The sequence below is a fragment of the Sarcophilus harrisii genome, chromosome 6 (assembly GCF_902635505.1).
Source record: "Sarcophilus harrisii chromosome 6, mSarHar1.11, whole genome shotgun sequence".
Taxonomy (NCBI): Eukaryota; Metazoa; Chordata; class Mammalia; order Dasyuromorphia; family Dasyuridae; genus Sarcophilus; species Sarcophilus harrisii.
In genome coordinates this window covers 36,278,494-36,290,642 of record NC_045431.1, presented here as the reverse complement: position 1 = coordinate 36,290,642, position 12,149 = coordinate 36,278,494, and the positions used below count along the sequence as shown (strand labels likewise).

The 12,149-nt window shown below is 33.7% G+C and overlaps 1 protein-coding gene across 19 annotated transcripts in view; it reads right to left on the bottom strand.

Annotated features, from left to right (window-relative positions):
* Window positions 1-12,149, bottom strand: part of SPATA18 (spermatogenesis associated 18) — a 79,750-nt gene that overhangs the window by 40,682 nt on the left and 26,919 nt on the right. For 18 of the 19 annotated variants that reach the window (XR_004230399.1, XR_004230395.1, XR_004230401.1 and 15 more), the window contains exons 10-11: window positions 10,727-10,810; window positions 8,428-8,473 (exon numbers count right to left, since the gene is read on the bottom strand). Coding sequence is in view for 4 of the 19 variants with exons in the window: in XM_031943827.1 (XP_031799687.1) it covers window positions 8,428-8,473; window positions 10,727-10,810 (130 nt within the window). In the remaining 15 variants the exon portion in view is untranslated. Of the gene's footprint in view, window positions 1-7,684; window positions 7,837-8,427; window positions 8,474-10,726; window positions 10,811-12,149 lie in introns of those variants that run through there. The other variant, XM_031943829.1, reaches the window with a different exon arrangement.

Genomic DNA, 12,149 nt, shown 5'->3' with positions numbered 1-12,149 from the left:
ATAGCCTATTACATATTTGCTGTACTTATATGTATGTGATTCTCTCATTCTATTATATTCTTATATTATATATTATATAATATTATTATTATATAATATTATATATTATATACTTATCAGAGCTGTAAAAATCTTCATATTTCAAATTTTTATGGCAAATTATCAAATGTCCCCAAAGCTCAGATTAAATTAACATTCCAAAATTTTCCATTATGGATATGATTGATGGCAGAACAAGTCTTATGGATGATTTCTCTGCAATGAAGTATAACCATTTGGACCAAAATGATTGTTTGTGGAGTATATATAGATATAGATATAAAATATCTAGATTTTATACATATGATAAATAAATTCATAAGGACAATTTATACTGTAGATTTAGTATGCAGTAATAATCATGCCACAACTATATATCTATTCAGAGATACTGAATCAAAGAATGAATTTTGTCTTATCAAAACTTTTGTACTTCTCCTAGAAGCTAGCTTCATATTCTTTTGGGGGAGGTGAGTGAAAAATGTTTTTGATACTTTCATAATTATTTAGCTAAATTGGGGTTGAGTAACTTGCCCAGAGTCACACAGCTAGGAAGTATTAAGTGTCTGAGGTCAGATTTGAACTCAGGTCCTCCCCATTGCACCAACTAGCTGCCCCTTCGATATTTTCATTTATATCTCTACTTCCAGAGCCTTCCAAACTAGTCATCCTTTGTAATGAAGGAGAGAGAGAGACAGACAGACAGATAAATAGAGGGACAGAGAGATAAAGAGAGACAGATAGAGAGATATAGAGACAAAGACAGATAGACACAGAAACAGAGACAGAGACACAGAAAGACAGAGAGAGAAGAGAAAATACTTCTGCAGTTAACATCTCTATGTAGTCTGAATAGAATATGTATGGTTCCACACTCAATCTTACACCTCTGAATATAAGGGAAGAAGATGAAGTCTCCGAGTTCTTTTTTCAGAGTCAGAGTTGGTCCTTATAACTATAAAGCTTTGAAGTAAAAAAATGTGTTTTTTCCATTTACACCATTGTAATCATTATATATATAATTTTCTTGGTTCTGTTCTTCACTCTGTATTAGTTCACATCAATCTTCCTATATTTCTTTGTATTTTATATTCATTAATTTATTCAGTTCAATAATAATCTAATTATATTATGTACCACAATTTGTGCAGTCATTACACAATACACAATTATACAATAGTTAGGTATCTACTTTGTTTCCAAATCTTTGCTACTAAAAAAAAAGCCATAGTAAATAATTCACTGTATCTAGGAATTTTTTTTAACCTTCTAGGAGTATATGCCTAGCCATGGGATCTCTGGGTGAAAGGTTTGGGGCATTTTAATCACTTCTTAATAGAATTCCAAGAATCTCCAGAATTTGCTCAATTCATAGCTTCAAAAACAGCATATTAACATGCCTTTTCATATCCACCTCCAATATTATTTCCACCTTTTGTCATCTTTCCTAAGCATGAGGTGAAACAAAAAAGTTGTCTTGATTTGCATTTCTCTGATTTGAAAGAAACTTGCATTTGGTTAATTGTTTGCAATTTTTGACAGATTTTTTAAAAATCCCCTTGCCAAGAAATAGTTTTCAAAGAATAGCTCTTGGTCTTTTATATTTGTATTATGTCTTGAATTTTACTGCTGGAGATAATGGAAGATGCAATGAATCGAGTTAAGTTTTTGCTAGACTATCATAGTGATAACGATCATATAATAATCTTTCATAGTAATCCTGCTTGTTGTAAGCTGTAGTTATAGATTCCTTTCTTCAAACTTAAGAGTAAAGGTCCTCACAATTCAGGACCCTCATGAAACTCAGTTTCCAGTGAAATAAGCAGTAACTTCAGATCTACTTCTGAAAAATGGAATAAGATGGTGCAGCATAGAGAGGGGAGGGAAGGAAAGACTTTCTTATCTCATTGTGAAATTGCTCTATGGTCATCTTCAAAGCTGTCCACAAACCTCAGATTCTTGTGTACCACTTCTCTTACAGAACTCAGAAGAAATATATAATTCCAAACAAACAAACAAAAAACAGATGCATTGTTTGCTCTATAGTTTTAATATGCAAAGTCAAGGATTTAAAAGCAAACTAAAAACATCTACAGACATAAAATTTCTTTTAAAGCCCATAATTTGTAATCAAAAGCAGTTGGTTTAGGCAATCCAATATGTTTATAGATGCAAAGCTGGGCCCTGGGCCTTAGAAATACCAATCTCTAAGAACGAAGCTGCCTAATAAATATGCAGAGAAAGGACAAGACTTTTATACCAACTGACTGGTAAATGTGTGTGTGTGGCAGACAAAACTGGGACTTAAGTGTCTTTGGCCTCCCTGCTCCCCTTTATCCACTCTACCCCCAACCCTCACCCCTTTGGGGGCCTCTTTTCAAATCCAGTTGTCAAAATTCACTCTAAGTAAATTGTCTGAAACTCATTCACACAAAAGTATGAGTGATAACTTAAAAGTCAATATTGCTGAAAAGCAATAAAATTCTAAAAAGATCAAATCTTACCCTAAAAGAATATAGCTTTGAGGACTGAGGAAGATTCCAGGAATTAGCTCAAAGCTCTTCTTGGAGACCCCCCCCCTCTTCCCACTCTCCAGTTTATCATCTACTATGTCAAGATGACCACTTGTTGGTCCTTAAAGAAAGACTGGATTGAACTTCTGAGGCACTTGTTGATTCAATTCAGTATAAATATAAAGGAATTTATTGAGTGCCTACCATGTGCAAGGTACTATTGTATGTTCTAGGGATAATTTTTGTTTGTATTTATATCTTTAATGTATTTATATATATAATATGTATATATTTATATGTTTGTATTTCTTTAATACTTGCCCCTCAAGGAACTTATATTCTATAGGCAAAAACTACATGCAAGCAGACTGAGTAAATGCAAGATAATTTGAGGAAGGAGAGAATAATAAAAATTAAGGGATCAGAAAATTTTCCCATAGGAAGTAGCATATGAGTTAAGTATTCTAAAAGTCATCAGGGAAGAGGGAGTGCAATCAGGTATGAGAAACAGCCTAGGTGGACGTGGAAGGTCAAATCTGAGGAATATCAAGTATGCTTTGGCTCTAAGGCAGGCTATGTTGTAAGAGAGCATTCTAAAAAAGCCTTTGTCCTCCCTTGTTCTAATTATGTTTCATTCTACAAAGTGAATGCAAATTCTCTTTCAGTGATGTTACAGTATATGGTCTTCTATTCTGAGAGCATCATTTCATATATATCCACATTTTCTTAAATATTTTCTTCCATATTGAAGGCTGAATACTAGTAGTTTGAGATGGTTTTAAAAAAAAACAAAAAACCTGGATCTGGAATCAGAAAATCCTATTTCATTTTTGCCACTTTAAACAAGTGTCTCACTCTTTCCAGATCTGTTTCCTGGTCTATGAAATAAGAACAATATTAACTGTAATAGTAACATCACAAGTAACATTGGGTTATTGTGCCGATAAGATGTGATAATGAATGTAAAGCACTATGTAAATATTGGCTGCTGTTGTTATAGAAGTACTTCCTTAATGGCTATTTTCTGATATGTGACATTTGTTTGCTAAATTTAGGAAATCCTCTTCCAGATGGTTCAAAGTGAATGCTGTGATATCAAATCTGGATCCACTGACCATATCAAACTCTGGCTAAATCCATTGTTCATTTAATGGGTTTAAATCTTAAACTGTGAAAGCATAATATGCCATCTTTCAAAGGTACCTTGAGCCCATCCTATAAATACAATGATGGAAGAGTACTAAAGAGTTGAAAATGTGTCCTCCATATTCCCCTCATTTTCCATTCCTCTTTCAATGTGTAAAATGCATTGTAGGTGAATCACAAAATAATAGTCTAGTCTCAGATACCCATTCTTCATATGCCTGGTATCCTCCACCACAAATTGATCCCCAAGTACCAGAATTCAGAGATGAGAGTCATAATTGCTACTAGTTACGATCAGATTATAAGGCACACTCAACCAATAAACGGTATTTCTCAAATTTACTTCATGTCACACTTCATTGTTCCAGAATTATTGACTAATCACAACTAATAATGTATTGGAACAGCAGAAACCCCAACGATCATATTCACTGGCTGCTCACAATATAGAAAAGCATAGGTACAGTGCTTTGTCACACAGTTTTATGACAAAGATGGTATTTGTATTAACATTCAGTGGGCAACTCAGAGCCAATTTGTTTTATAATTTTTCTTAAGTGTTAAATAAACCCTTATGAGATAAACAGTTATTCTGTTTCATTTTCAAGGTCCACTCACAGGAGGATAATTTAGTCCTTTGATATTTGAAGAACAAACACCAACATCAATCTAGAAACCTTGTAATGCAGCACCACTGAAGATAAGGAATACCCAATTTGTTATGGATAAACTCATAAACATTTGCTCCTTATTAGTATTTATGAATCAAAATGATAGCCGCTAACAAATGCTCTCTCCTCTCTGCCACACAGTTGGCAAAAAGCCATTCCTAAAGTAGATATGATGGTCAGAGGATTTTCCTGTTACTTGGGGAAATAGAAGGTAGAATGTACATTTGGAAGAAATAAACCATATCACTGATTTTCTGTGGAATTCAGGTTGTCTCTTATCTTTAATGCTTATGAATCTTATTTCAACCCTTTTTTACACTAAAGAATAGAGATTCTCATTCAAGAGTAGATGAGGTAATAAACAACAAAATTTGGGGAGAGGCAGAGACTTTTTATAAATTTCTAATAATTTGAGGGTTGTCTTTGGCCCTTGAATGTAATATACATCTGTCTTTTGATTAACGTCTTTATTCTTTCAAAAGACTGATAAAAATAACCTCTTATGTAGTTATATTGCTCTGATTTCATCTTTCACAAAATCTGTTCCCCTTATTATTAAAAAAAAATCCTAAAAAATGGAACTGATATTTACAACATAAATAAGACTATAGACGCAAATTTCAAAAAAGAATACTTTAAAATGTCAGGATTGAGAACTCTTATCTAATGATGGATAAACTAAATACAATTTTGCAAGCGATCAAGGAATTATGAAAATCTCTAGCCTATGTATGATGGATGACACATTGAGTTGTGTGAAACCAGGTTCAACGGACCTTCACAGCAAAGCAATCATTCTCAGATAGCAAAAGCAATGATTTCTATCTGTTCCAATAAAATCAACAATCCCATGTGTTAAGTTTCTTTAACACTGAGTCTGACATAGATAGATTACCAGAAAAAAAGAATCCCAGGAAAGGTCTTTCAAATTCTGGAAAAGTAGATCTTTAAATGTATAAAGAATTCCTATTTGGCTTGTTTCTTAGATGGATCTATGACTCATGTAGATTTTCTATTAATCTCTTAATCATATTTCTCAAAAGAGAAAGGAGTGCTTTTTCTTCACTCTATAACCCTGACACTTCTCAGGATTTCCAAAGTTGTAACTTCAACTTGAGAACTGATTAATATTCATTTGGCCCTCTGTCCATGACTTTTCCCCCTACATCAGGGAAGATAGCATGCCATTAGGTATAGTTTTGTTTTGCTTTTTTTTTATCTTAATGAACTGAGTAATAGTTTAAAATTCTTAATATGCTGAACATATAAAGTGGGTTCAATACCAACCACATTTTTATGGGATCCCAGGCACACATTGCAAAATTTGACTGTTAAAAATACATAATATTTAGTGTTCTCATTGAACACTAATTTGGTTTATTATATAAACTCAACATTTAGGTGAAACCTCCAGATGATTCCTATAACAATACTCAGGGGGGCTCATTAACGTTTAAAATCAAACTAGATATGCCAGAGCCTAATATGTAGAAATAGGAAAAGATTTAGGGAAAGAACTTCACAAGAAAGCACCTATTTTAACAGAAGCACAATTTGTTTGAATTGACTATCCTAGGATAGCCAATGATGCAGAAACAATAAGAAAAGAGCCTTTCTTTTTCAGTGTTCCTAAGACCAAGACCAATCTAGCTGAGGATATCTGCCTGTTTTAGTTATGTGGAATCTCTCAGATTTCTTTTGGAAAACTGTGATCTGCCAATTCAAATATAATACAGTTCAACAGGACAGAAGACCTATGGAAGCACTAAACTATCAAGGTGGAGTGAAGTGCATATAAACTGGAATGGGCATAGCTCTTCCCTAACCAGGTTAATAAAAAAAGTTCTTGTCTTTTTCATGCAATGAGATTTCAGATAAATGATTAGAATCAGAATTATAGAATGTGAGAACTAGAAGTGACCAGTCTAGCTTTTTCATTTTTATAGATGGGTAAAGTGAGGCCCCAAAGGGTGTTCTAGGGGACTTTGCTCCATGAGGTTAGAGCCTGGAACAAGTCGGGTCTCTCTTAACAGTAATAGTCCTTGATGATTTGCCAAAAGTTATAAAAGTCAGAAGCTGAGCAGAACCCAATCCTCCTGACTCCGAACTCAAATCTTCTTTCCCCTATAGCATCCTGTTTCACAGCTATGGTAACACACAAACACTAAGAAGAAGAACAAAATCAACTTGGCACTTGAAGGAACTCGCAAATAAGTAGAACTGGAGCAGAGAAGAATCTTTCTCTCCTGTCCACTACCATTTGCTCAGCAGGCTAGAGCTGATAAGATTTCTCAAAAGGAATTGTCTTCATCATTTAAAGTACCAGATATATTTTTAAAAAGGCTTAATAAATCCATTTCTTGAGCTTTTGCAACAAGTCCATGTTCTTCTGTAAAAGCCCATTTGCCCAAATAGTCAAATACTGCTTATGCTCAAGGCTGATTCTAGAGGTGAAGAAGGTAAAAAATAAAATCAATTCCCAAGAAAGCAACTGTCTATTAACCTGAATTTTTTAAAAATTATTTTATTTATTCAGCAAATAAAGAAAAAGCTGGCCAGGAAAGAAGAAAACAATCACACCAGATTTTAGGAGCTGGGGTGATTTCATTAAAATAAAATTGGGTTTTATGTGCCTTAAATGTTAATGAATACACTTCAAGTATGTCAAACTTCAGGTATGCATGTATTGTCAAAATAATACAAAAAGCAAAGTAATACAAAAAGATAAAGTACTAATGAGAACTAATTAACAGATTTCCCCCTCAGTAATAGTTTTAATAAGCAAAGTAATTCTTCACATGAACCTAATAGTTAGTTATATTTTGGAGTAGAAGACACAGAGGAGCAAGTAATGGTGTTCCCTTAGTTAAAACCTTTTTATATTTTAAAACAAAATAATTAACTTTAGGCATAGAATGGAAGTTTTCATAGCCTATGGTAATGCTATCTCCCCAAAAGTAAAACAAAACCAAAAAAAGCACCATATGACAATATTGTTTTAAAATTTAAATTAGTCTGATCACATGTGATGTTTATGACTGGACTATAAAATCAATGTCCTTTGTCGTGGTGTTTGGCATTGACTGAACATTGGTTGATTAAGATGTTTTTACCTTTGTTTCTAGAGTTTGCTAAAATTACAATATGGCACATTTGAGGAGAGTCCCTGAAACTGTGGAATAAGCCTTGCATGAATGAATATGATCACAAACACCTATGAATTTTTGAATTAATTTCTAAAAAAAATTTTGATTTTCTAAAAAAAATATATAAAAAGCAAATATCTAAAGTTATCAAAACACACTAAACCAAAAAAATATTTAACTCTCCCTTCCATTGATACAGAATTGTCATTCACATTATCTTAAATGAGGTTTGAAGAACTCTTAGAGTAGATGGAAGCACCACTGAAGTTGATTTGTCCAGATGTGCAGGAGCAAAGAAATACTTCCAGTCAACTTAAAACCCTAGTGGAGAAAAACGCATATGGTCAGAGTTGTCTCTTCCTTCTCCTTTCTTTTAGCAAGGCTTGAAAGGAAAGAAGGGAAGGCTAGCTTTGTAGCAATACAACTTTTCATCTTCTCCCAGAGTAGTGGCCAGATTATCTTTGCTGAAGACTCTTCATTTCTTAGAGAACCTTATGCAGCTCTAAGGGATGAGCAGGATCGTCTGCTTCTGTGTCAATAGCAAATGGTCAAGAGCAGAAGATGTGGGAATAATAATGTTATTAATATAACTAGAAAGTTATATTATGATATACAAAAGTCTACAGTGTTTTCACCTACATATCTCAGGTGACCCCCAATATTGAGCTCCAAGAGCTTACTTGACATGCCCTAAGTTCCACAGCTAATAAGGAAGTCAGTGGTGGAGCAAGGACTGGAATCCAAGTTTCCTGAGTTCTGCCTCTTAAGAGACTGCCTATGTCAACCAGGAACATTAGTGTCACTGAGAAATACAACTGGGCTGTGCCGTCCACCAAAGAAGACACATTTTGAGGCTGACAAAACTATGAAGAGTTTGAAGAACTTATCTGATCTAAACTAATCTCCACTTACTTGTATTTATATTTCTTGGTGGAGAAGGGCTCCGACTTCTTGATACCTACAAAACAAAAAAGCACAAAAGATCAGATAAATGGGACTTAAACTTATATAACACAGTTGTTATTTTACCTGAAAGCAAATAATGGTTCCAAAATACTCTGGAATTATTATGAATTAATATTCTGTTTTATTATTTATTTTGTTGTTATATCTTATTATATATAAAGTAGTATTCCGAATCATTTTTTATTCTAAAGTTTTTTACTAGTTGTAGCTCTGTTAGATTCTATGGGATATAATAATAATAATAATTTTTTTAACTAGAGAGTTAATGTTACTTTGTCTTAATCTGAGGTAGCTTAGGGGGCCCACAGGATAGAGCAATGGAGAGAGAGACAGATCAAAGCCTACTTCAGATACTTACTAGGTTTTATGACCCTGACCTAAGTCCTTTTTTCTGTGCCTCACTTTCCTCATCTGTAAAATGAGGTAATAATAGCACTTACTCTCCTCATGGGGTTGTTAAGAAGATCATTACAAGAAGTGCTTTGTAAACCTTATAACACACACTACAAAAATATTAGCTATTATTAAATTGCTTTATTATCTACTAAAAAGATGTGTCATAAAAGTATAGAATTAAGCTATTTAGATAAAATTTTTACAGGTTCAAATGAAGAAGAGCCTAGAATGAGACCCCAAGAAAACCCAAGATTATTTAATATCTATTTTATGTATGATTTTCATTCAAAGATTAGAAGAACAGGCTTTAAAACCGAATGGGGAGAGGGAGTAAATGTGATTCTTTCTAGGCTTATAAACTATTCTCTATAGAACAATAAACAACAGTGGTCTTATTGATGATACCATAATCCCCCAAGATACCTAGGAGTAAAACTCTCAAAGTCTCCTCTAATTTTCCCCTTTTCCTCCCCTCAATCCCCACATATAATCTGATATCTGATATCAGATCTGATATCAAATCTGATAATCTGATATCTCTGATATCTAGCTCCTCTTCTTAGTCACACTACCACGACCCAAATTCACCTTTAAAACTTCCCACTTGGACTATTTCAATAACTTCCTAACTGGTCTCCTTTCCATCTCTCCTCCTTCCAATCTATCCCTAACATAACTACCAAAATAATCTTATTGTGCAGATTGGAGAGGTCATTCTTCTGACCCAAAACTTTCATGTATTGCTCCTCATTGCCTAGTAAATTCAATCCATACTCCTATGGCACCCACTTCAGATTCTGATCTGGACCTCCACACTGTGCTTCTAATCTGCCTTTCCAACCTTCTTTCCTTTTATTGTCCTTAGCACATACTATGTTCCACAAACTCATCTTGCCCTTTCCTATTTCTCATCTGGAACATGTTCCCTCCTCATTTCCACTTGTTGAACTCACTTTCTCCTTGCAAGACCCAGCTCAAATGCAACCTCCTCTCTGAAGCCTTGCTTATTCCTCACAGCTGAAAGTGATCTCTCTCCTATTTATCAAAGCATTTGTGATAGACTTTTCCTTTGCTCTGCTCCTTTTTCTACTTTAAATGATGAATGTCTATGTGTATGTCTTATCCCTCATAGGTGCCTTGTATATATATATTAGGTGCCTAATGTTTGCTGAACTGACTTTATTGAATGCCATTCCCCCATCCAGATAACCTCAAGAGTTATCTAGGGCAACACCTTCATTTTACAGAGGAAGAAAGTAAAGTTTGCTGAACGTAGATGATGCAGATAGTATCAAAAGCAGAACTTGAACTTTGATCCTTGGAATCCAGAGCCAGAATTTCCTGTCTTAACAAATCATCCTTCTGCCCATAAACACCATATTGATCCAGTAGGTTTTTCCCTATAATATATTCTGCAACCCTAACATGAGAATCTTTTGAAAATATAATGTGTGTGTGCAGATATGTAGACGTACAAATACAATAGGCTTAAGACTGAAAACTATACAAAATTATTATGTAAAAGTATATTTCAAGATGAAATGTATTAGTTTTATATTTCTTTCAATTCAAATAAAATGTTTTATTAATTTTTACCATTTTATTTTGGTCTTTGTCATGAAGAGTATAGTAATAATAAAAAAAGGAAGAAAATAAGGAGTGAGATTATAAACACAGATTTTCCACAGACCAGACATGGAGAAAGTTTAGCCTATAGTCAGACAGATATAGCTATTATCCTATAGGATAGCTATTGATTGTCCTATAGGAGATTGTTAAAGAAGTGAAAGCTATTGTTTCTTCAAGATAATTTTTTTTCATAGAACAAGGTAATTAGAGTGATAAATACCCCGCTTTTACCGGAGCAACCATGGTGATGGACAGGGCTTAGACTTCTACTCCGACTTCGGTTGACATTTCTCACAGATGACCACTGCAACAAAGGACAAAAATGGAAAAAGTCACATGGTTGTGAAAAAGTAAGACTATAACTTAATGCTACGGAAGGGAATAGCTTTATTAACTAATTGTTATTGATCTTACTTATGACCCTAGTCTTTTACTTCTGATTATCAGTATAATTTCTACCACTTTTATTTCCTATCCCTAGCAAATACTTTATTTAAATAACAAGTTGTAATATTTCTCTGGTAAAATTCCTGAATTTTTCTGGCAAAATCCTATTACAATGGTCTAAGGGACATTCACTTTTTTGTGCCAGTAGAATTTTGTTAAAATGAATTACTAGAAACTACATTCATATCTATAAAATAATACATGGAAACATGACTAATTAATAAATGAAAAAGAAATACTTTTGAAAATAAAAAGGGAGGTAGTGATATCTTCATCCCATTAACCCCATATTCCTCAAAGTTTCACATCTTTGTCTATATGTCATTTTTTTAGGAATTTAAAGGATAGCAAATTGTAATCCTTGATGTGGAAAAGGTAGATTTTAAAACTTATTGCTACTATTTGAAGATGAGGCCCATCAAATATTTTTCTAATTCCTTCTGTAAACAGATGCTTTCTTACAAGGCAGGAATTGGAAAAAACATTTGTTGTATTGAATCTTCTAGTATATGAAGTTTATCGTAACCAGTTCAACAAACTAGATTTCTATTTCTATTTCACTAAAACATGAAAATGGTTTTGCCATCTAGGTCCCTTTACCATAATAATATCAACATAATGGGATTTTACCCATAATGTGCTTTATAAATCCCCTTTTAATTCATTAATTATGCAATAAACTTGTTGGGTTTAATTATCCGCGTGATATCCAGAAATACTTCTAAGTCATTCCTCTCCCCATTCTCCAGTTCACAGGAAACAGAATCAAAGGCTCTCCTGTTTGCCTCTGTGCTCTTAGGTAGTGACTGGGAGAAGTTACTCTCCACCACAAAACTGACAATGCTTTTCAGGAAACATGGTGATAACAAGCTATCTGATGGATATTATTCACAATCACCAATAAAACCCATCAATATTCTCCCAACAAAACTCCATTTTGGTAAACAAGCATGGAAGTCATGCACAGAATAGAATGTCTGTGCACAGGAGGCAAAAACTGTGAGTTACATTAGCTTCTATCCTCATACCATCACCTTTTCCCTAAAAAGGAGGGAGGGAAAGATGATCAGGTTCATGATTTCTTGGAATTAAGTGATATAAAGATTTGGACAAAATCCTTAAATTAATTGATAATTTAAAAATGAATAGGACTACACAGGGGCTCCATTATGGCAGAGGTCAAATGATTTTGCCTA